The sequence below is a fragment of the Sceloporus undulatus genome, chromosome 4, assembly GCF_019175285.1.
Source record: "Sceloporus undulatus isolate JIND9_A2432 ecotype Alabama chromosome 4, SceUnd_v1.1, whole genome shotgun sequence".
In the NCBI taxonomy this organism is placed as follows: Eukaryota; Metazoa; Chordata; class Lepidosauria; order Squamata; family Phrynosomatidae; genus Sceloporus; species Sceloporus undulatus.
The window spans coordinates 68764172-68790702 of record NC_056525.1 but is presented as its reverse complement, the minus strand read 5'-3'; the positions used below and the strand labels follow the sequence as shown (position 1 = coordinate 68790702).

The 26531-nt window shown below is 41.8% G+C and overlaps 1 protein-coding gene across 1 annotated transcript in view; it reads left to right on the top strand.

The window, feature by feature from the left end:
* The first annotated feature begins 8202 nt into the window (after positions 1-8202).
* The window catches only part of INAVA (innate immunity activator), a 56760-nt gene continuing 38431 nt past the window's right edge, over positions 8203-26531 (top strand). Inside the window, exon 1 of the mRNA XM_042464164.1 lies at positions 8203-8328. Within this exon, the coding sequence (XP_042320098.1) occupies positions 8295-8328 (34 nt within the window). The 5' untranslated portion in view covers positions 8203-8294. The remainder of the gene's footprint in view (positions 8329-26531) is intronic.

Here is a 26531-nt window from a genome sequence, read left to right as displayed (position 1 = left end):
GTCAAGACACTTGTTAAATTTGAGAACCAGTAGAAAAATAGGTTTTGAAATGAATTAACACTGAACTCTCCAAATGCCAAATCTACAAAATAATTTGGCTGTTATCCTGCACAAGGGTCAGGAAGTCATAATCAAAATTGATGTATAATTTTGCCTTTTCTGAGTTCCAAAAGTTCTCTTGTTTTTAAGAACTTTTTGTGAGCTGACTTGAGCCCAATTTGGGCAAAAGGCAACATATAAATAAAATAAAATAGCAGCACTGATTCAGTTCAGCTACATCGCTCCGATCAGATCTTGAGAGGACCAAAGAATGTAAACATCTACAGTTGATGCCTCCAACTAAAATTGTTAATGATCCCATTCCTCACTCCACCTTTTATAGAGCACTATGTCAAAAGAGGGAAAGAGAGGCAGTTAATTGCAAATAATTGCTCCTTCTGCAGTACACTGGGTTGTGAAGTTGCAGCCTCAAGAGTTGTGAGAACAAGCAACAATAGGCTTCTAAGTGACCTCAAAGGTTTGGGCGGGAAGCAAAGTTACTAAGCACAGATATTATTTTATTTTTATTATTTTATTTATATCTCGTCTTTCTCTCCTTGGGGGAATCAAGGCAGCGCACAACACCTTAAAAAAATACAACTTTAAGAACCCATCATAGAAAAGTTAAAATACAGTTAGACTAACTTGGGCTCCATCCACACTGCAGAAATAATCTAGGTTAACATCACTGTAACTGGTTAAGTGCTATGGAATTCTTGGAGTTCTAGTTTTGTGAGACATTTAGCCTTCTTTGTCAGAGGGTTCTGGTGCCACAACAAACAAAGAATCCCAGAATTGCATAGCACTGAGCCATGGCAGTTAGGACCTTATCACATGGGGGAATCGAGCAAAATTGAGAGTTTAAACAGCGATTATCCAAAATGCGATATTGCAATTAAAAAATTCACACGACATCGCTATTAAACAGGCTCCCTGGGGACCGCAAGCAGCTGGCCGAGCAGCAACTGAGAAACCTCTCACCTGTGCCAACCTTGAGGCAAAGGCCAGTGGATGCAAGAAGCCTCTCAGTCATTGCTCAGCCACCTGCTCGGTAGCTGCTCCCAAGGTGACCAGATGGAAAGAGAAGAGATCCAGAACTATGAAGCTCACTGAGTAATCTTGGATCAATCACTCTTTCTCAGCCAGTTACTCTCTTATACTTCACAGGGGGGTTATGAGAATAAAATGAATTGAGTTCATTTGAGAACAGGTGTGATATAAACTTAACAAATAAATAATTCAATAAAACATTCACATGAAAGTCCCACTGAATTCAAGGTAATATTATAAAACACACACACAAGTATCTATGGCCTGCCGGCCATATCTATGGCCTGTTTTTCCACCGGAGGGAAGCTGCAGCCGCCAAACCATGCAGCTTCCCTCTGGTGGAAAAAGAACCTGCAAAAAGCAGGTTCTTTTTCCACTGCAAGGGCAGCGTGACGAGTGCACCACTGGCGCACTTGTTATGTAAGCGCCGTGCGGCACCGTGTGGACACCACATGGTGCTTATGTAACAATGGCGGCACCCATGTATACAGGGAGCTGCCATTTTTATGCCCTCGTCACGTGCTAGGGTTGAGGGGCATGTGGGCACACCACCCAGAGGCAACCCTAGCACATGACGAGGACATCCTTTTAGGTCCATCTATATTGGTCAATACATTGGTAGTCACAATTGGATAATACCTATTCTTTACAGCAACCAAAATGTTACAAAAGCAGTAAGCTGTTGAGTTCTTCAGAACTCTTCTTTGGGTAAGGTGGTATAAAAAGCAGAGAACAGGGCAAGAAATAAAAGTACAGGTATATATAGCACTGCAGAATTACAAGCCTGTCCTAGATATGTTACTCAGGAATAATTCTTACTGTGTTCAGGGAGGCTACAGCCTATTAAGCAAACGTTCACAGGGTTGAAATCTTACAGTGCAATCCTATAATGCCTATTTAGAATGAGACTGACTGAGGTCATTGGGCCTTATTTCCAGGTATAGGATTGCAGGCTGAAGCTGACTGATTTTAAGAACCTGAGAACTTAAGGGCTTAACAATTGTTTCTTGTCCTTTGCTCAGGTCTGCCTTTCATCTCACATTAAGCTGCAAAGGATCATCTTACCTTGCCATGCAGTTTTTAAACATATATTGGATTTCCCTAAGGTTGCTGTCTTCTGTCTCTGCCAAACCTGATCTGTCTTTATCAAGCAAATTTTCCCTTATTTGTGGTTGTAACAAGGAAACACACAAATAGTTCTAAATGCATGTCTTTGCCAAAAGTTCTTGCCATTTTTCAGTGCATATTCTGAATATTCATGTAAAATGAGGCCAGAAAAAGTCACAAACCTATGTGTACCAGCTCATTGGAGATGATGTCAAGGAGGAAAGGATAGAATTTAAGAAGTTTGTACCTGTGGGAATTCTCATGAAGAGTAACAGAGTACCATGGAAAATATATTTTGAGTTTAACAAAGGACTGGTTAATGAATCACTACTTTAAAGGGCATTTTTAGAGAGCTGTATATAACCCCTGCATCTCCTTGCAAGAGTACAAGAGTATTTCTGGATTTTGTATAAGCTATCTGTTTCAAACATCTCCGCTTCAGTAGATGCACAATGTGGATTGGTAATGTTAAAATAATTATTTGAACTGATCTTTAGATTTAGGTTGGGCAAAGACTGTAGATTTTTAGCACTGTATTTTGTGTTTTTTAAAAAGAAGAGTCAAATGTAGTGTTGAAACTGCACCAAAGAAATAGGCAATCACCTTGGCAAGCTACATTATAAGTACTTTACAGTATTAGAATTTATTGCCACCTAGCGGTTGCATAAGAAACACTACTGCTGACTGTTGTTCTGTAAAATCAGGACAGGGTCTCCCATGAACTAGATAGACCAGACATTAGATTTTAGGTGTCATGACAGCAAATGTTTAGTTATTTAATATTTTATCATTATATTTTTAATGCAAAGGATGCAGACAGGGACTTCTTGGATTTACTTCTTCATGCATGAAAATAATTTCTATGGACAACTTTTGCTTGGGTGGTGGGACGGGTTCCATTTGCAGTTCCATCTCATGGATCGAAATTTATTGGGCCAGCCCTGCATAATATAAATGTGTGGAGAATGGAGGAATGTGTCTCCTACAAAGCGTTCTGCTATTGTGTCAATCTCAACATGATCTGCCCTATTCTACATGGGACTCATGGAGCCAACTCTGATCCCATTGTCAATAGAGGAAAATGTTGCACACAGTGTACACAAGACAAGAGATGACAGAAGTTCAGAAAAATGTGAGTGCTGAAGAGACGGGGACACATCCAATGTGGATTTCGATATACAGTACAGGCTGTGCTGTATAAGTACACAAAAACTTTTGATGTGTCAGCACTGTTGATGATTGCTGTATTGTACTAGGGACTTTGTTTTTCTATGAGTCAAAGTATAACATAGCCTAGAGATGCTACACTAACATTTTCCTTGCATCTATGAGGTCTCCAGTCAGTGGTATTAAAATGGACTACTTATGGTTTCAGGCTCTTCTGGAGTGAACCATAATGAAGCATTTCAGGATCATTGTGGATATCAGATTAGCTAAACTGATATATGAATGTGAAAAGTGGTACAGAAAAAATGTTGGAGCACTCTGGAATCTAGAGAAATGTCTTAAGACTTGCACATTTACTGGGCTCCATTGAGCCACTGAGCAGAGTGGAACTTAGTAGCAAAAATATACAGAATTGAACTCTAAATCAACTGAAACTAATATGGATGGGAATTAAGTGATTTTCTCTCCTTTACAGAGAAAAATCCACCCTCCTCCCAACATATCAGAATTCACCAAGATCATTTATTTATTTATTTATTTGTTTATTTTCCTGCCTTTCTCCCAAGATGGCATTCAAGAAGGTCCCAACCATCTTTTTTCTTCCTCAGGTTGGTTTCTCAAAAATGCAGATGTACTGCAGTGCAATATTGGCATTCTTTAACCCCAGGTTGGCCATTTCTCAGAACCACCATGCATAGAGATAGTCATGAGAATACTCTTAGGCTTTCAATTTTTATTTTAACATATTAGCTACAACACGGTTCCTTGTACAATGAGTTATAAGAAGAAAGTCCCTGAAACTTACCATCTTGCAGTCAGAGCGCACATTCTCTTTCTCCTGGTCTCCAATGCTGTAGAATGAATGTTGAAAGAATGGCAGAATGTTGCAGGTAATCTTCATTAGCTTTGTGATTTGCAAGGGATAGGTAAAATTTGTGGCTTCAGTAACTAAACTGCTCACCCAGATGACCGAGAGAAAAATTCCCTACTGCCTACTCTGCCAACCGTTCAGAGGATGTGGTCAGCTCAATAAAGGTTCACATTTGATGATTCATCTCAGGCACCCTGTGGGCACCTAGATGAAAATTTTCTCATGGGGTACACAGACAGGGCAAACTAGAAGTACTGTGGTACCTCAGCCACCTGCTCTGACTACTGAGAGTGAGAAGAATAAGTGCTAGGTATGCCCCAATGGAATTCAGCTGTGAATCTGAAATTTGGAACTGGATTAGACTAGAACTTGGACATAATGGGATCTGGTTGATTCAGGCCTTCTTGAAGAACTTTGAGAAGCCCTGCCACAAGTCATTCTATTAACATAAAGAAGTCAACTAGAATTTGTAATAGATCATAAAATCACAGAATAATAAAGTTGGAAGAGACCACAAGGACTATCTAGTCCAAAGACATGCCATGCAGGAATATACAATCAAAGCACCCCCGTTAGATGCCCATACAGCCTCTGTTTAAAAACCTCCAAAGAAGGAGATTCTGCTACTCTTCAAGGCAGCGTATTTCACTGTTGAACAGCTCTTACTGTCAGAAGTTCTTCCTCTCGATCTATACTTCTATTGATGCAGGCTGTGTATGTGTGTGTGTGCGTGTGTGCGTAGACTCATATAACTTCAGCAAATTTCCCAATGGTAGCTGATGTCTACTGGGGTCTTGCCGGGCATAGGATGGGGTCACAAGAGATGGCACCAACTATGTTTAGGTAGCTCCCAATCTCCTCCCTTGCAAGATCTCAGAACACCTAGTGCCTCATCTACTTCTGGTTCTGCCGCAGCTCTTGTAGGGTGGATTCAGTTGATTTGCCACTTACTCTTCTTAACAGTGGTGATCTGCAGACAGCATCTAACAGAGAGTTAGACCCTACATACAGGTATCAGTTGGATTTTGAATGAGGAACCTTGTGGTCTGCACTCTTTGAATGTGCAGAGTGGAAGAGAAGGGCAGTTGTGCTCTCATGGGTCCCAGGATGACTTTCCTTGACCTTGCTCTAAATAGAGCAGCCTGATCAACAACCAGACTCTGGCCTTGCTTCTGTTATTCCACAAACTGCAGACTTCTCTGTTGTCTCTCTTATGTTCATCAGGTTCCTTGTCTTCACCACTGTCAGCCTGCCTTTTCATTCCAGTCCCAATTATGGATGAGCTCTTGCTTCAAACCATGGCTTGAAATTATTTTGTTTCTGTTTTGCTCTTGTGGATTTGCACTTGCAGTCTGCTTATGCCCAATTCCCGCACCTGCCCATTTCCAACCTGCTCCCCTTCGGCTGTTCCACATCAGAGGCCTTTCCTGAGGGATCCCTGACTTTTGGATAGAGCACAGGAGGCTACAGAGAAGAGGAGGGTTAAGGAATCCCTCTCGTGCAAGGGTTGCATCAACCCCCCCCCCCCATGTAGACAGTGCTGCAGGCTCACCCTTTGCTTTTACTCTGTGCTTTAATTCATGGGTTTTACATGGAAAAACAATGTTGATAGATGGATCATGCAGAGAGGGTAGAAACTAGCTTCTACAGCATCTTGCTTGAGGTAATCCACAAGTCAACAAGACAGAAAAGGAGGTAAGTGCTGTATTTAGGAGTAAACAAGTAGATACGGGGTTAGTCTTTGAACCCATTTGGCTCTGTTTAAAATGCATTAATTAAATATGCAAAATGTACAAGCAGAGCAAAGTAAGTCTGTAAATCTGATGCCGTGATAAGCCTGAATAGTTGCTTTCCTGGCTTGACTTTTGGTTAAATATACAGAAGATTTAACTCAGGCTTTTAAAAGATAAGCTTTGGTTTTCCAAGTTAAATGTTCAGAGTTTACAACCACGAGAGATCTGTGTGCATGAGCAAGCATATGACTGTGACCCAAACATGAGATAATCTTTGCATTTAGAAATGCTAAATGCCAGTCAGCTTGTTGGAGAATTCTGGGGGTTGTAGTCCAAAAAAAGGAACTTTGCCAACCATTGTTTAACTATGTGGGTTATTGTCAGAAGCAAGTGTTTATAATTTAAAAGCATATATCACATTTGCCTTCAATACAATATCAATTTTATCTTCATCATTGCTCTGAACTTGCAGAGAATGATGATTGATGGGAAGCATGAAGGGCCCAGCACCAATGCCATCACCTGGGTTGGCATCACCCAGTGCAGTAACTCATGGTGTCACCCCATCATTGACCTCCTCCCATACCACATCATACAGAAAACGTAGGCCCTCTGCAGACTGGCCCAAATGGCAACCCTGTGGGTGGAGTCAGGGCACAGCATCCTGATGATGGACACACTGACTCCACCCCCAGGGTGTCATGATGCTGTGCACTATTCCAGATGGCACGCGGCATCATGGTGCATTTCCGGCGCTGCATCCAGATGATGCAGCCCCGAGGGGGCGCCATACAGTCACGCTGTCTTGGCTATGGCACTCTACAGAGGCCAGATCAGGGCCGTGGCGTGAGGTTGCTGCAGCCCCAATCCAGCCAGGAAAGAGGCAGCATCCCGCCACCCCTTAGGGGCAGTCTGTAAAGCCCCTTAGTAATGTTTTTTTTGTACTAATGTTACTCATAAATTGTAATTCCTGTATATCATTGAATATAATGTTAATAGTTGTGACATAAACAACTAGCAAAATTAAAAGTATACATTTAAATTACAATATCATATGCACAGAATAAATGCATTTGTATGTACATTGTTTCATGTGGTTAAAGTGAAAATTTGGTAAGATGTAATGTTTTCAAAGGGGATGCAGTGGCTTAGTGGTTAAGATGCTAATTCTGACGACTGGAAGATCAGAAGATTGGCAGTTCGAGGCCCAGCTTCTGCCAACCTACTTGCAAATGCAACTAGATAAGTAGGTACCACTTCGGTGAGAAGGTAACCATGTTAGGTGCAGTCATGCTGGCCATATGACCACCAGAGTTGTTGACGGACAATGCTGTCTCTTTGGCTTAGTTACGTAGATGAGCAAAGCCCCCTACAGTTAGTTACAACTAGACATTCATGTCAAGGGACTACCTTTACTTTTACCTTCAATGTTTTTTTTAAAAAAATGGAAAAGATGATGATGATGATGATTATTATTATTATTCAAAAATGCAGGCTTCAGTCTACCACTACACTACTCCAACCAATAAAGTACACTGCTAGTTTCCGCTACAATTATTCTCTGTTAATCAAGGTCTGAATTCTGTTATTTCCTCACAGTCTTTTGCCAAATAACTTGATCGCATGGAGACATTCCTCCCCCCTGCTGTCCACTAGCTTATTAGTTTTGCCATTGTACCTCCAGCCTCTATGGCAAAGAGTTTTGCTAATCCATCACTAATACAACATTAATAGCCAGCTGCCCTGCACACTTTCCTTCTGGGCTAATCTCAGAAAAAAAGACACCCCCCTCTCTCTGATGCCATTCTTTCACGCATTCTCACGGCCTAAAATTACACCACAGGGGGGTCATTGTATTGCCTGGATGAGGCTCTTTGATTCAGCAAATGACTCTTTCCTACCATGAGGGCTGAAGCAAGCTAGGCTGGAAACAGGGATCAGAAGGGGAGGCTGTTTTCCCCCTTATAAAAGAGAAATTACCATCAAGCAACAGCATCATCAAACAAGAAAGAGGAGAATTTTGCACCACGAGCTGTTTTTTATACTGCATTTCCTAGGCAATTCTAGCCAAATTCCCTTCCTTTTTTAAAAGAAACACATTTTGGGAAGAGATTCCCCTGTTTTCATCCAGGGAGTGGTATGCCCCAGGGACAGATGTCTTCAGATCTTTTCACATTTGGGATGTTGCCCTAATGCCCAAATTAAATGAAATGTTTCAAGGGGTATGGTGAAGAAAGTACCAAGATCACAAGAAACATGGGAAAAGGAGGGAAAAGCAGCAGCAAAAATAAAAAAACCCACCTCTCGCACCTGGAGGGAGCTGAGAAATGCAAGCCAAGGGAGCGACTTGCTTTTTAATAGGTAAGTGAAAAGCTGAGCAGAAAAACTTTGGGCTATGCATGAAATAAATTCTTATAGCCATGCAGAGGAAATGCCCACAAGTACAGATGTGGTGAAGTCAGGCCCCTTTGATGAAGCCCAGAGAGACCTTTTGAATTACAGTAGCTTGTTCACAAGAGGTTATCTTTTGACTCTCTGAGTTGGAATTCCCCCCCCCCCTCGAAATCCTTTGATGGAGTTAAAGGGAAGCACAGACAAAAGCTGGATCTTTTTCCAGGGGTTCTGGTTCTGCAAATGAGCAAAGTCCCTGTTACTACCAAGATCTCAACAAACAGCTGAGTGGGAAACTATGTTTTTGGGTTGCTGATTCTTGAAGAAAGGGACTGATGAGCAGAGTCGGGAGAAGTTACTCTTTTGAAGTACTGTATAACTGCCAGAATACCCCAACAGTAGGTCTCAGAGTTGAGGTACAAAAACATTACTTGTCTAACTTCTGGTTATGAGATATAAAAGTCGGGAACAAGTTGTTGGAAAGTCTTCCCACTCCACTCCTTAGTCCATCTGTACGGTTTCTCTTCTGATTACACAGAACCAGAAAGAGAACATGGGCCAATACCTGCTTCCTTCATTGATGGATCTTTTGTTTTAAGGATAGGAACAGAACAAATGTTTCATCATAAGGTTAATTCTTCTCAAGACTAGGCTATCTTTAACATTGATTCATCTTTGTCATGTTCATTTTTCCCCAAGGAATTAAATTTCTTAGGGATACGTCTTTATCTTGAAAAGTTTGGGCTAATCGCATCAAGATCTATGATATGGGAGTGTAAGTGAGGCCAAAGCATATGCCACAATATTTTTCTAATGTTCAGGCTGAGTCTCCTTTACCTAGAATTCAGAAATCTGAAACATTCCAAAGATCAAAACCATTTTTCTATGGGTGCTGAGATAGTGACACCTTTGTTTTCTGATGGTTCAGTGTACACAAACTTTGTTTCATGTACAAAATTATTTAAAATATTGTATAAGATTACCTTCAAACAAAACAAACAAACAGCTTCATTTATATACCGCTTCATACTAAATTAACAGTGTCTAAGTGGTTTTCAACTGTAAGCTAATGGCCCCTAACAATCTGGGTACCTTCAGGTTATGTGTATAAGATGTGTATAAAGCATAAATGGATTCTGTGTTTAGACTTGGAACCCGTCTCCAAGATATCTCATTATGTAAGTATATGCAAATACAGGTATTCCAAAGTCCAATAAATATCAGAAATCCAAAACACCTCTGGTCCCAAGCATTATAACTTGCTCTCTCGATCCCTGTCCCTCATGGCTAGCGGCCCAGGGGGGACCGGCGGTAACTTTATTGCTACGCCGGATTATTAACACATCTTTGAGGGAAGGGCAATTTCCATCTGAACTAAAATTGGCCATAGTAAAACCTTTATTAAAAAAGCCCTCCCTCGACCCCCTGGTACATAACAATTATCGGCCAGTTTCGCTGCTGCCATTTTTGGGGAAGGTGATCGAGAGGGCGGTTGCAATCCAGCTTCAGGCGGTCTTGGATGAAACGGATTATCTGGACCCATTTCAAACTGGCTTCCGGGCGGGTTACGGGGTTGAGACGGCCATGGTCGCCTTGGTCGATGATCTCCGTCTGGGCATCGACAGGGGAAGCGTGTCCCTGTTGGTGCTCTTGGACATCTCAGCGGCTTTCGATACCATAGACCATGGTATCCTTCTGGGACGCCTGGCAGAGGTGGGAATTGGGGGCACTGCGCTCCAGTGGTTCCGGTCCTACCTCTCCGGGAGGTCCCAGATGGTGCAGCTGGGAGACGTGTGCTCCGACGAGAGGGCCCTTATAACTGGGGTCCCTCAAGGAGCCATTCTGTCTCCCATGCTATTTAACATTTACATGAAACCGCTGGGAGAGATCATCCGGAGACATGGGGCGCGGGGTTATCAATACGCTGATGACACCCAAATAATTTTCTCTATGTCTCCGACTGATGCAGTGACCGGGGATGGTGTCTCTCCTCTCGTGGCCTGTCTGGAATCAGTAATGGGCTGGATGAGGGAAAACCGACTCAAGCTGAATCCAGAGAAAACGGAGGTACTTGTGATAGGTTCCCCTGGTCCAGGAATGGTGGTAGTTCCACCTGTCCTGAACGGGGTCACGCTCCCTGTGAAGGACTCTGTGCGCAGTCTGGGGGTGCTTCTTGACTCGTCGCTTCACCTGACTGCTCAGGTGAATGCGACGGTCAAGAACACCTGTTATCAGCTTCGACTTATTCGCCAGCTGCGCCCATACCTGGCCCAGAGAGACCTTGAAACGGTAGTACATGCTCTGGTAACCTCGAGATTGGATTTCTGCAACGCACTCTACATGGGGCAACCCTTATACCAAACCCGGAAGCTACAAATGGTACAGAATATGGCAGCCAGGCTGGTCACTGGAACTTCCAGGGCCAGCCATATTACACCGGTGCTTAAAGATCTGCATTGGCTGCCTATTCGCTTCCGGGCCCAATATAAGGCGTTGGTGATGACCTATAAAGCCCTAAATGGCTTGGGCCCAGGATACCTGAAGGACCGCCTCTCCCCGTATATTCTGTCCCGCACCCTCAGAACATCCGGGCAGCTATTACTGAAGGTGCCGGGCGCTAGGCTCTCTTCCGTCACAAGGCGGACCTTTTCCATCGCCGCCCCGGCCCTTTGGAACACGCTGCCCGCCGAGCTCCGCTCGACTACCTCCCTGGCCCAATTTAAAAAGGATCTGAAGACCTTTTTATTCCAGCAAGCGTTCCCCCCATAAAAATCCTAAGGGCCTCCCTCCTCTTCCGTGGCCATGAGGATGGGCTAATGGGGCTTGTTGTTTTTATTTTTATTATACAATGCTCTGACTTGTTTTTAACCTATTGTATGTATAATGTATAATGTATGTAAACCGCCCTGATTCAAGGAAGGCGCGGTATATAAATAAAACTTTTATTATTTATTTATTATGGATAAAGGAGGTACAATCTGTACCTGTTTATGAAAAGATTTAAGGAACCTACGCAATAGACTACTAAGCATCATTTGTTGTTACAGTATTTGTCATTAAGTCAACTTCAGTTTATGATGACCCTACGAATAAGAAACCTCTAAGAGTCCCAGCCATAACTGTCCTGCTCAGGACTTGCTAACTCAGGGCTATGGCTTCCTTGATTGAGTCAATCCACCAGTGGCCATGCCGTGCCGGCTGGGGGATTCTGGGCATTGTAGTCCAAAAAGTAACATTTCTACAGTTTGTCAAGATCATCATTCAACACCACTTTCTCTGAATTACTAACCTATTCCACTTTTATAATTTTCATAACCTATTGCAACATTTATGGTAACTAACTAGGCACTCAAAAGCCTTTGTCTACAAAATGTTGGACAATCATTACTTGGAGGAACTGTTTTGGCAGTGACGCTTTTACAATTATTTATCCAGTCACCATGTACAAAGTGGGAATTTTCTCTCTTTGCTGGAAGTTCTCATTATTATTATTTTTAAACACACCCATACACACTGTGCATGCAAGTCCAAAGCCCCTGCTACTGTGAAATTGGATTGGGCAGTAGCTGAAATGCACTAGGTTCCATGCAGGAAAGGAAGGGGGACAAATATACAGCTGTGATAGGCTTTATCTTTCTGGTGCAAAGGAGTTGGCCTTTTCTCCTAGCCTCGATGGGATGATGGATGGTCTGAATGCAGGGGGCACTAAAGGGGCATTTGTCCTTCAGTGCTCTTTATTTACAGAGGGCACGTCTGACAGACAGTGAAGAGAGGGAGATGAATCCCTTCAGTGTTATGAATTTCCCTCCTGTGAGCCTGTTAAAATGACGGAGCCTGGGAGAAGGGAGATAGGACATGGTTCTTTGGGAGGAAAGCCAAATGGGATGATTGGAGTGTTTATGATAAGCTTCCTCCTCGTAGCAGGGCTGGGAAAGCTTTCCGGAAGACACAGTGTGACACAAGCTATTTTGTACAGTACTTCCATTGGCAAGGGGCAGCTGAAAGAGGAGGGAGAAAGAGTTGGCTAAGAAACCAACCCAATTCCCAGAGGCAAGGGTATAGTACTCAAAAGAAAAGGCTGCTGTTTGCAGATCAACGGATTCTTTATCTGCAGTCCTCAAACCTGAATATCTCACACGCACCATCCAATACCCAGTTATCTTTGCTGTGTAAAATCTCAGCAAAAAGGCAAAGAAGCAAGTTATGTCACACATTTATCCTACAGGCCCATAGACTTAATGTTAATTATCTTTTGAATCAATCTGAATCAAAACCATATGATGGGCTGACCATAAGTTGCAGTCAACATGAAACCACATAATGCATACTTTTCTGTATGTGTCTTGAGTATGCTGTTTTATTATACCTCTATATCAAAGTAAGCCCTATTACTTTTTTGATTGGTTGGTTGAATTTGTATTCTGACTTTCTCCCAAATTGGGATTCATGACTGAAAAAGGTCCTACATAATATTTTAAATAGCTTCTCCAGATGGGACAAATGGGTTGGAAGGTTGTAGTATTTGTTGCTGCAATTCCTGGCCACCTGTGCACCCCAAAACATTGGTCTGGAAGGATGTGATGGGGTAGGAAGGAGGCAGATCCTGTTGTGGTAGTGGCCAGGCACTAGTGACATACTATACTGGAGTTAGGCTGCAATCAATGATGCATGATTTCATCAGTGTGAGTAGTCCCTCCATCGATGTAGATCACAATTTCCCCACCATTTTTGTGTTAATAGTTGCAGTGGACAATTCAGACAATTCATCACCCTTGACTATTCTGCTGGTGATGAATCTTAAATAACCTAGTTACTTAGTAACATAGGGGCTGTACAGACCGGCAAGAAATGCTGGCATCTGCATGCCCCGACTCTGTCCCGATGCTGGTGTTATGTCACCCACCCATTTGCATGGCAGGTGGCATCATGCCCCTTCTTCGGTGCAGCATGTAGATGCGCTGCACCAAAGAATTGACAAAAAGCCATGATGGTGGCGGCAAGAGTGGCTTTTTGCCACTTTAAGAAAAAGCAGCATTTTGCTGGGCACTTTTTGGGCAGTCAAAGCACCAGATCGGGCACACAGAGTGCGGTTGACGCAGGCCTGATCTGGCACTCCCAGGGGCATCACTGAGCTGCTCTGTTGAGGCGGTCAGTACAGCCCCTTAGATGAAAGCACCAGTGTTGTGTAGTGGTTTGAGGATTGGACTAGTAATCTGAGATAAAAGGATTCAGCCATGCTCTGCCATGGAAACCCATTGGGTGACTATGAGCAACTCACACTTGTCCAGCGTTAGACTTAATGTTAAATCTCTTCTGAATCGGTCTGAATCAAAACCGTATGATGGACTGATCATAAGTTGCAGTCAACATGAAACCACATAATAACAACAATAAACTGAAATGAACCTCTATTAGTTAGTGTCATCGTCAAATAACATTCTTCTGCCAGATCTGTAGTCTTTTATATCAGCTCCATACAACAGTGAGAGACCAAAGAGGACTTTGTGGAAGCAACTAGAAACTAAAAACCAGAAGCTAGAAACTTCAGTTTCCATGCCTGTCAACTGTCTTGCCCCATAGTTGTCACAGAGGCCGAACTACATATCATGTAAAATATTTGAGTACATTTTATCCAACTATTGGGGTTTTTGGTATAACAGCAGTGTGGAAGCTTGGTCAGGATTTGAACCATGAGACATAGGAAGGGAGATTTAACATTCCAGCCATTTCATCTCATGAAAACTGCTGTTGATGGAGAAGGGAAGCTGCTATGGAAACATTAATTGAAGGAGGGGGAATATTAAATTCTCCTCCTTCTTATGCTTTGTAGTACTGCTCTTGATTGTGGTAATCTTTGGCTGTATTAAAGCAGACATGCTCACACATGTTTAACACAACATGTAGTTTGACCCACAGTGCAGCAGGAATTAATATGAACAAAAGACCCTAGTTTTTCAATAGCTATAGTCCAGGGGTAGGCAATCTTTTTCAGCCGGGGGCCGGGTTGCTGTCCCTCAGACAACTGGGGGGCCAAAGCCAAAAAATAAATAATTAAATAATTTTTTTAAAAAAAATTAAATATATAAATAAACCAGGACAAATGTAGGACAAAATTTTCAAAATTTTTTAAAAAATGGAGGACACGCGAAAAAATTTGCTGAAAAATGCATGTTTCTGAGGCTTCTATAGACAATTGCCCCCCCAAAGGCCCCAGCGGCAATTGGTGGCAGGACTGGGCTGGGGCCGGTCCCAAGGCCTCGCTGGGCCGCATCCGGCCCACGGGCCGCAGGTTGCCTACCCCTGCTATAGCCACTCCTTCACTCAATTTGACCTCTCCCCTTGCCCAATTGTGGTACTAACCTTTTGCTGCAGGAGAATCTTTCTGTAACAATAACACTTAGGAAAAGGATCTTTAGTACTACAACTCCCAGAATCCCCAACCAGTATTTTCCACAACTGTGGGAACCAGAATTGGTAATCGTACCCTCTGCAGTCTTATTTTGTTGTCTCACTGTGGAACGGATCTGACCATAGGCTGTCAAAGGCTATGTCAGCAGAATCACTGTGCCACTGTGCAGGTCTGTGTCATCATTTTCATTAGGTTAGCAGCAGTAGCAGCGTTGTCAACCTTTCCTGCTGTCTGAAAATTAAGGAGCAAATAATTCCTCTTTTGCTGCTTTCTTAGTATGTTTCATGGGGGATTATTGTGAAACACTCAAAATATCTGCTTATAACTGTAGCAGAAGGGGCTGACCACCTGTCCAAGAATCAAAGTTTGGAAACATTACTGTATTATTATTATTATTATTATTATTCATATAATTATTCTCCAGAATCTTCGAACCAGCATAGCCTGTGGACAGATTCTGGGAGGGTGTAGGTAAAAAGTAACTTTTCTTGAGGTTGACCAGGAATAATAATTTTAAAAAGCATGTAAGCCCCATTGTCTTCTTGCTTCCTTCTTAAAGGGAAAGCAGTATTGTAGGAAATGCCTCATACCAGCGTCCTCTAGTGTCTTTAGGACATGTCTCTTTGATAAGGAAATATGAATGCTTGTGTAATAGGAGATTTGACACTTAAAGCTAGGGATGCATGGGAATTTGGTTTGTGTGAATTTCTGTACAAAATAACCTGATCACGCTTTGTGGAATGTGTGCAGTTTGGAACTTAGCTTTCCAGCAGATTTCTCACTTCTGCAAATATTGCAACATGTTACCTGACAATTTAAACGGAAATATCATAGAATCATAGAGTTGGAAGAGACCACAAGGGCCATCCAGTCCAACCTAATTATGCCATGCAGGAACTCTCAATCAAAGCATACCCAACAGAGGGCCATTCAGCTTCTGTTTAAAGACCTCCAAGGAGGGAGATTTCACCACTTTCCGAGGGAGTGTGTTCCACTGTTGAACAGCCTTTACTGTCAGGAAGTTCCTCCTGATGTTGAATTGGAATCTCTTTTCCTGTAGCTTGCATCCATTGTTCCGGGTCTTAGTCTCTGGAGCAGCAGAAAACAAGCTTGCTCCCTCCTCAATATGGCATCCCTTTAAGTATTTAAACAGGGATATCATATCACCTCTTAACCTTCTCTTCTCCAGGCTAAACATCCCCAGCTCCCTAAGTTGTTAGGGAATGGTTTCCAGACCCTTCACCATTTTAGTCTCCCTCCTTTGGACACGCTCCACTTTCTCACATCCTTTTTGAATTGTGGTGCCCAGAACTGGACACAATATTCCAGGTGGGGCCTGACCAGAGTGGAATAGAGTGGCACTATTACTTTCCTTGTTCTAGACACTATACTTCTATTGATACAGCCTAAAATCGCATTGGCCTTTTTAGCTGCCGCATCACACTGTTGACTCATGTTCAACTTGTGGTCTACTTGGACTCCTAGATCCCTTTCACACATAGTCTCATATGTATGTTGAGAGAAGATACACATTTAGATATGTCAGAAAATACCATATATGCTACTAGGCTTATGCTACAGCAGAATAAATTTGCTATAAAAAAAACCAGGAAGGGATATAATGGGAGAACCCAAGAGAAGTAGTTTTTAGTATACCAACAAAGAAGATGAACTATAATGAAGATGGGGAACAACGTCACAAAAAGTGACCTCCTTGTGACAGGCAGTAGTGAGAAACTTTAGTTTCCTTGATGTTTTTACTCACAGAAGGCCTAGACGTCACATCCCATATAGGCATTGTGGGAGCTGGAGTTCAAACCTCTGAAAGAACAAAGTTTCCTGACAATTGCTATAAGATGTCCAGAAAATACTCACTAACCTTCTTTAGGAAGCAGATTCTGTGAGGATGTTATATGACTGTTGCTGAAAGAAACCAAAGCTATAAGAAGAGTTTCACAGGTATGCTTAATGGCCTTGCCTAAGATGTTTGCACTGTGCCTAAGATGGTGTTCAGATGGTCAAGATGTCAATCAGCTTGGGAGCTGACCACTGTGGCTGTGGTGTGTGTGTATGGGATTTGTACTCCAAAAAAGTAACTTTTCCAAGCTCTGGATCTTGCTCCATTTCTCAGCATCAACAAGTATATGTTTGAAAGAACTTGGGAGAGGAAGGCTGTAAATGGTTTTGCTGTTGTGGTTGTTCAAAAGTAATGTTTAAATTAAATTAAAAACAAGCAAACTTAAAAAGAAATAAGCAGAAACAGATTAAAACAGATGGGGTAGCCATGGGAAGTTCTCTGAGCCCTGTGATAGCAAATTTTTACATGGAACACTTTGAAAAACAAGCCCTGGAAACAGCACCAAAAAAGCCCACAGCATGGCTCTAATACATGGATGACACTTTCACCATCTGGAGCCATGGAGAAGATCTGACCATGTTTTTGAACCATCTGAACAACATCCATCCAAACATCCAATTTATGATGGAAAAAGAAAAGGAAGGAACATTGCCATTCTTGGCTGTCCTGGTCATCTGCAAGCAGAACCAACATTTGGGCCACACAGAGTACTGTATACAGAAAACCTACACACACAGGCAGACACCTAAACAAGAACTCCAACCATCACCCAGGAGGACAAAAAAGCAGCAGAATAAAAACACCAGTAGACTAGGCAAAAGGAACTGTGAACCTCACTTCCTGGAAGATGAATTGAAGCACCTAGACTGGGCTCTACAGGCTAATGGCTACTCCAGCTCAGAGATCAGAAGGGCTGCCAGGCCCAGAAAAACCCAGAGGAGTGAAGACAAACAACCACCCAAAGGGAAGGTATTTTTCCCATACATCAAAGGAGTCACAGACAGAATAGGGAAAGTGGTGAGGAAACACAACCTCCAAATGATGTACAGACCAACCAAGAAAATCCAGCAAATGCTGTGCTCAGCGAAAGACAGGAGAGACCCTCTCATGACTGCAGGAGTTACTGCATACTGTGCAGCTGCGGACAAGCCTACATAGGGATCATCAAATACAGTGTTCAAATTCAAATCAAGGAACATGAATCACACTTCAGACTGGGTCAGCCAGAAAAAATTAGCAGTAGCAGAATACCTTATAAACCATCCTGGGCATAAAATGCTATTTGAAAACACTGAAATTCTGGACCATGCCAGCAACTATCAAGTCAGAATGCAAAGGGAAGCTGTTGAAATCCACAAACACATGAATAACTTCAACAGGAAAGAAGAAATTCTCAAAGTAAACAAAGTTTGGCTATCAGTCCTGAAAAACACCAAAATCAAGATCCAGGCAATTTAAAATGAAAACCACCCAGAGTCAAAGGGGGGGGGGGGTTCCCAGTAGACCATGGATCACTAATTAAATAGCCACCCCAAGGCCTTGCCATTCAACAACAGACCAACACACACATTAACATGTAAATCACTTCCTCCCAAGCAAGGGTCACACAGTATATATACTCCACTCACTTCCATGCCAGCATTCTGTGAAGATGCCAGCCATAGATGCTGGAGAAACATCAGGAATAAACTCTTCCAGAACACTGCCACAAAGCCTGAAAACCCCACAAAAAAACTGTGGATGCCAGCTGTGAAAGCCTTCAGCTTCAGATTAAAACAGAATTGTGTTTAAAAACATGCAAAAGTGATACAGATATGGAAATACACAAATTAACCCATCGCTACTATATTCACTGGGCTTGTTTCTGAATGGGTATTTTTAATGCTTAAATATACTTTTCTGGCTTGTTATACAGCCTATTGCTTTTAAGAAAGCAGACCACACATCAGAGTAAAAGGTTATCTAAACCATTTTCAAAAGACCTTGACTTGGTTTCACATCAGGAGTTATATTAAATCCCAGGCATTGTTCCTAAAAACTCCCTGAGGTACTTGGGAAGTGGGGAATTGTTGGGGCGGATTATCTTATCATTGATTATTAGGCAAACATTTGCTTCTGAAGCTCTAGCCTGCTTGTACTTCCTGACAAGGTTCCTTTGCCTTTAAAACCTGCATTACTAGCAAACATTTTAACAGACTGAAGCATTTCTTATTGCTCTCTGCTAGAAAAGCTTCGCTATAGGGTTTGTCCTTTCTCTTGTCTTTTTCTGAGCATCACCATAAAGCTGTAATGAAGCAACCGGACAGTATGTGAAAGAGCTTGCTCACTAGTGCCTCCTATTTAATATTTTAATTGGCATTAAAGACCAAATGCAAAACAGCAGATAAAGGGTGGTCAGTGCTGCTCTTGCTCTGTGTTTATTAGGATACTACTGCAACGGTGATGTGATGTGACATTCCCCAAAACCCAAACACACAGAATTCAAAAGGTTTCCTTTTAAACATTTTACTGGGCTAACAACATTTGCAAAATAGCCTAGATTTCAGAATGCAGAGAATTATTTTTGAGAGCTGAAATGTGTTGAATCTGTTACAGAATGCAATGCCATATGACTCTCACCACAGCAGGGCATTTGACAAAACAGTACCTTGTACTAGGAAGAAAACATGTGTATACAAATGCTCTGCTCACTGCTTCAAGAACATGTAAATTTATTGGGCCCATTCCTTACATTATGCAACAATAAATCCAGGTTTAACACAGTTTATACAACAGGTAGCTGCAGATAATTTTTGGGTAAGATTCGGGAAGCAGTAAACCAAGGTGGGTTCCAGATCGCCAAAAAGTACGTGCTCGGCATGCACTAGGGTTAGGAAGTGGCGTCCTTTCCAGACGCCCCTAACCCTAGTACATGCCAAGCATATACAAAATGGCGGCGCACATTCTACATGGGTGCCGCCATTTTGACATAGCGGACGCTTAGCGTCTGCACATCTCGGCGCCATTATGACACTTCAAGTACTCCAATGGCGCTTTGCAGTGTCATAATGGGGCTGCAAAAAGAAGCCGCTTTTTGCGGTTTCTTTTTGCTGCGCGGAGGAGTCGCACGGTTTGGCCGCTGAGGCTCCTCCGTGCAGGAAATGAGGGCGCCGGCAGACCGCCCTTTTGGGTGGTCTGTAAATCGCCCAAGTTAGGCAGAGAGAGAGAGTGACAGTAGTAGTAATCAAAAGAGAAGAGAAGATAGAGCACACCAACTGTTTACAAAGCATTGCAGTACTATTCAAATATAATTTCACATCCTCACCTATTCCCACTATTATACTGCCACCTGGAGCAGGGCACTTAACTCTGCTTCATGTCAAAACCAATTTTGATTTTACATTCAAACCCAGGAGAAAACATAATGACTCTGTGCTATCATCGACACGTTCTAAGCCCTTTGTTGTCTCAAATCATATATCTGCATTACACAGATATAGCAATTTGATACCACTTTAACTTTCCTAACTCCATCCTACACTACTCTGGGATTTGTAGATTGAGAAGATACTTAAAATTCCCTACTAAAGAGCTCTACTCCAGTTACCTAAACAGCAACAATACAGTAGACTAACCATAAATACTAAGTACCTCACCAAGGCCGAAGGCAAATGGAGGTGAAAAGCTGGCTCCCCCCGCCCTGGGATTCCCAATTCATGGAGAAAACCTGCTGACCACACTGCCCGCTCCCACAATAGGCCAAAAACTCACATGCAGTCTACACAACCACCCTCCCATTGTGAGGATGGTCCCTTCATAACAGAACAATTGTGGATGCAAGTGTATTGCACCACTATTTTTTTTCTGTTCTACTGCAAATGCATGCACACGGTAAATAAATTTTAAAATGAAAGGCATGTGTGGGAACCATCGATGGCACAAAAAGACCTTGTTGCAATATTGAAGAAACGTGTGGTAATAAAAGCTCCAAAACCAGTATATTTTTGTTCACTTTTACTAACATGATTGCGACAAGACTGAGGTGAGACCGAGTGTGATAAAGTCCTAAGAAGACAGTTTAAATAATGGATTTAGACTTAATTTGTGAGGAAGACTGGTCATTTATGTTGTTCAGTTGATGACAAATAAAGTCCATGTGTTAACTCTTTAGAACTGGTGATGTAGGGACATGGGTGCTCTAGTGAGATGATACGGGAAGCCCTTCCAGGAGTAGTCTTGACACTTAGGATATAACATGTCCAACATGTACACTGATAGAGATGGGCTGCTGTAATTTTTCAACAATCGAGGAAAGTAAAACATGAGAAAGTAGAAGAGATCTTCAGTCACTTACTAGTAGATACAATCATAATGGGAGGTGGGATCTAATTTTACCTTTGTAATTTTGTATATTCATATTATGTGTACAGTATCTGGACTATTCATTTTGGGGTATTTTATTTTATTTTGTATTTGTATTTGTCTCTTCCTTCTCCCTAAATAATTGCTTTGTTAGATTGCACTTCTTTGGCACCATGTATCTCAATGGTACTACAGAAGTAAAACTGTTGCTCTTCTAGCTAGTTTGTACGGAGGATACTTGAAACATAACAGGCATGTTGCTTGTCTATAATGCAAGGAAACTGAATTTTTAGCCAGGATGGCATATTGTTCTCAGGTCTTTCTCTACAGCAGGCTCCTGAATATCCTAAATCACCAAGCACTTTAAAGAACAAAACCAGCCATTTGAACTGGGAAGGTGGTATAATATTGATGTTATATGATCAAATGGTGTATCTGCATTACACAGTTGTTATCAGTTTCATACCACTGTTGCTATCATCATGGCTGTAGCTTATGGAATCCTGGGTTTTGTCGTTTGGTGAGGCACTTAAAATCCTCTGCTGGAGAGCTCTGTTCCACTCCCATGAACTACATGTCCCAAGGTAATCTTCAAAGCAAGGGATTGAGGATAAAACTAGTTTAATTCTATAGTATAGACATGGCACACACAAAGACTTAAGGCCTTACCAGCAGTCTCACTGTTGAATTTTGAGCAGCTAAAGTGTCTGGAGAGGTTTCACTGTGACAGATCGTATAATTTGTATTTCATTACTACTCTAGTCTTATTGTCACCAAGGGTTGTATAAATGTGGAAATCTTTCTCTTCTCTAGGAAAGTTACCAGTTGTGCACCACTATAGTTGGCACTAGTTGTTCCAGGTACATTTTTTTAATGCACACCTTTAGCATTTCAAACATGCCTTTTATGAGGGAAATACAGGCCCATTCAGAACCAGCTGGATATTCAAGCTGGCTCCTCCACCCCAAACCAGAGCCACCCTTTTGTCTGGATTAAATCTCATTTTGTCTTCCCATGTGGTATCTGTTGTGAGGTAAATTCTTAGTCCTTATGAACAGACTTCTCAGGCCTTATGATAATATCTCATGGGGAAAAGTCAGCTCCCTTAATTATATGGCTGCTCTCAGAGTTGGGTGATATAGATAACTGATAATCTTGAACATTGGCTGTAGCCTGTATTCTGTATACATCAAATCAGAAGGGAAAATTACCACAAATCTACTTTGGCATTTTACCTTGAACTGTCATAAATGAGCCCTGAAGGTTTGTTCATCTGAATAAACATCACCTTTCAAAATTTTCTTCAGTTATATATAACAGAGCAGAGCAACAGCAGAGTGAATAAAGTTCCCAAGATTAAGATTTGATCTGTTTGCCACATCTGTATTGGTGCTTAATTGAAGTGCAAATTATTTGTTCAAATAAGAGTGGTTGTTTTGATTGACAACCACAATTAAAATCATTTGCATGGTGTATTAAATAGAAAATATTTTGCAATCCTCTTCTTATTCATATCTTGGACAACACTATGAAGCAGGCTACTCCTGTTTCCCAGATGGGAAATGAGGCTGAGTCAGGATTTGCCCAAGGACAGTCAGTGACCTACACCAATGAGCAGTGGGTTGGACTTTGGTCTTCTTGGTCCCACATTCCACATTTCATTCCACATGTCACATGAAAAACAAATAGAATTGAGACATGGAGTCAGAAGCCAATAGTCAGGACCAAAACACTAAGTCAGGATCATGGGGCAATTCAAGAGGCAGAGTCAAGAAGCAAGTCAGAAGGAATGAAGAGACATTCAGGACTGAAGGACAAACCAAGAGACAGGACTGACAAGCTAAAAGGCAAGTCCAAAGAACAACCAAGCATACAGAATGTGCAACAGCCAGGATGGCTTTGTTTCTTTAATAAGATTCAGTGGGAACAGGAAGCCCTCTTATGTCCCTTCCTGTCCAAGACGTTCCAATGGCCAGCCTGGAAGGGCAGAGTCAGTCCTGCCTGGACCTGAGCATACTTCAGTGAGACTCATCAATGGCCATTCACATATACCAGCATTTCCTGAAAAGTCTACACTAGTGTTTGAGTAGTAGAATGTTTAGGCAAGGAGCCTAGACTATCATGGAAACACCAAAGGCAGGTTGGGGCATCTAAGCCAATGTTTTTTTTTTAATATTTCTGTATATATGGCAGGAAGAGACTAAGGAAACAGCTCACAAAGGTGATGGGATCTATACCATACAGGAAAAAAAAATAGATTTCCTGGGCCCTGTTCTGACCACTTGTCAACACTGCTGGCTCCAATGCCTTAAAAAGTGTATCTGCATAATGTCCTTTTATAAGACGTCTGTAAATACCTTCATTTCTCTATTGTAGCACTGGCTATTGACAACATCTACATATAGGTTGTCAGGTATTAAAGGATAAATGGGAACAATGTAACCAAAAGCGTTACTAACATTTTTTTGTCATCATCTTCCCTGTTCCTAATCCTTAAGATTTAAAAACCAGAAAGTGTTTCTTTCTGTCTGTTTCTTCAATTTACCTTTGTGATGTGCTTATTGGCTGAACTGACTGATAGGACTGTGCTGCCCAAATGGCTACCTTGAGTCTTGAGAAGAGGCAAGAAAGATATAAAATGTGTTGTTGTTGTTTATTAAATGAGGCTGGTCCACATAAATTCCCATTCCAATCCAAATTGATCATATTTGCACTTGGAAAAAAATTAAATTCCTTAGAATATAAATCCGGGACCCCTTTGACAACTGGTATTGCTAGTTGGAGGATTTTAGATGTTGTGGTCTAGAATTTCACACTGTTTCACAGGCTTTAGTGTTTATACAGTGGACCCTTGTTATCTGCTGGGGTTTGGTTCCAGCACAACCCATGGATAACTAAATCCATGGATACTCAACTCCCATTAAATATAATGGCATAGCAAAATGTTGTCCCTTATATAAAATGGAAAACCAAGGTTTGCTATTTGGAATTTATAATTTTTGTTGAATATTTTCAATTCGTGGATGCTGAATCTGTAGATGGGGGGGGGGGGAACCGTAGTTAAAAGCCATTGATCACAGCAGCAGAAGCATGGCTGGTGAATGAGCAGCTGCAGCAGGAGAAGAGAGGAGATGCAAGGCATCTATGGTTGTGGTAAAAAGCAGTAGTGGCCAGGCCTGTGGGGGGCAAATGGGGGCACAATTCATAATTCCTTCCACTCCACTGCCATAATTTATGGCAGGTGATGGTGAAAAAGGTGGTACATTTGGATGTTAACCTGTTATAGAGTGGTTTTCCATCCTGGTGATACATGTAAAGATACAATTTGGGTTAGATACATGATAAGGGGCAGAATTTTTTTTAACAGTTTGAATACCATATCACTGATAAAATTAATCACTCCTTAATTTTCCCAGGACTCTGACATCCAAATCGGATGTCACACTATTTCCTCTTGGATCTGGTTTTCTGTATTCTATAGCACAGACAGTATTGTTCTGAGTCACTGCAATGGGCATGGCTACAGGGTTCAAACAACAGTAGGCACCCACGTCAACCCTGCCCCACTGCGCAATGTTTATTGCAAGACCTGGATTAAAGTTAACTATGACAATGTTTGGCTTGGCCTGCACACCCTTAAATCTGCAAGAGTCTGAATGAAGGAAACAGCATTCCTGCTTTTGAATTATTTTTCTTGTTATTCTTTGCCTGATTTGTGTGCATTGTTTAACTCTCTCAACCATCCCTGACCTGTGATTTCTTCATTACGTAGGTTTCATAAAAGAAAGACTGCAGCCTATTTTAGATTTCATTTTGCACTTTTGATTATATACTCATAGAGCCAGTATGGTGTAATGGTTTGAGTGTTGGACTAGAACTCTGGAGATCAAGGTTTGAATCTCGGCTCAGTCATACAAACCCACTGGGTGACCTTGGGCAAAGAGTTTATCACATGCAGTTTTAATGCTGACCCGGGTATGGGATGGGATCGGGCTGGAATGGGTTAAAACTGATTTTACCTCATCCAAAATTCCTGCTGTGCTGCTGTCTAACCATCACCCATCCTCCAGCACTGCTCTGGGAGCCGATTTTAGTACTACAGAAGCTTTCTGTAGTACCAAAACTGGCCGCCAGAGCAGTGCTGGAGGATGGGTGAGGTTGGCTGGCAGCACAGCAGCAATTTTGCATGTGATAAAATCAGCCCAATTCCGTCCTGTGCCTGGGTGGGTGTTAAAATTGCATGTGATAAACTCCCAAGTCATACTCTCTCAGCCTCAGAGGATGGCAAGGGCAAACCCCCTCAGAAGAAACTTGCCAAGAAAACCCCATGATAGATTCACCTTAGGGTTTCCAGAAATGACTTGAAGGCACACAGCAACATCAACATGCAAAAGGAAGATTGAACTTTCTTGATTTGAGGAGATAATGTTTTGAGAATCCATTGCCCTTTTATATTGAGTGTCAAGGTTTCCAACTTTTCAAGTGCTCCTTTTCTCAGAAAAAAGGGGGTCATTTGGTGGTTTCTACATCAGTGGTGTGGTACATTTATACTGGGTTTTAATCTGAACTTTTAAAGAGCTGTACAAAATGATGGACTTATTTGAGGGATAGGTTCAGTATGCTGGAATTTCTGTTGAGCTGCTGCCACACTGCAGAGTTAATGCAGTTTGATACTACTACAACTGTCATGGCTCCATCCTTTGGAATCCTGAGATTTCTAGTTTTTTGTGGCATTAGAGCTCTCTGACAGGGAAGACTAAATGTCTCACAAAACTACTATTCCCAGAATTCAGTATCATTGAGCCATGGTAGTTAAAGCAGTGTCAAACTGCATTCATTCTGCAGAGTAGATGCAGCCTAAGATTCAGATTAAAACCCGGAGCAGATTCACCCCTCACAGGTTGGGGTAGCCAGCAGCCATCTGAAGTAGCCATTTAAAAGGGGTTGGACCCCCTCTTCTATTACTTCTTTCAATAGAAGTGGTAATTGAAATATGAGCAATGTTCAGAATTGATGCAAAGTTGTACTTGAGCAACTTTTTTTGACTATGAGGACTGAACTTTACACAGTGTAGTTTGTGTTTATTTACTGAAGTTGTGTTTATTTCCTGCTCCTTCCTTTGGGAGGAGCATATCTAGAATCCCATGGCTAGAGAAGCAACTGCAGTGAACAGTAGCGGATAAAAGGTTGCTCCTATTATGCATCTCCTCATCACGGTCTCTGCTGTAAACCATCCCCTATGAAAACTATAGTGTTTTTTTAAAGGGTTTTCTTAGGTCTCTGAGCACAAGATATATATATATATATATATATATATATATATATATATATATATATATATATTGATTCTCAGTTTATACCTAATAGAAAATAGTGTTGTCAAAAGGGCCCCCTAAAACAATTCACTTATACAGTAAAAGTGAGTATAGGAATGGTGTGATGTCTAGGTGCTAATGAAGTATCGGAGAAAGGGCTCAAAGCATGTTTATTGCACAGGGAGGTACAATGAAAATATAGTTTCACCATAAGTGTGAAAAATGCATTCTTGGCCTTAGCCTGGCAGTG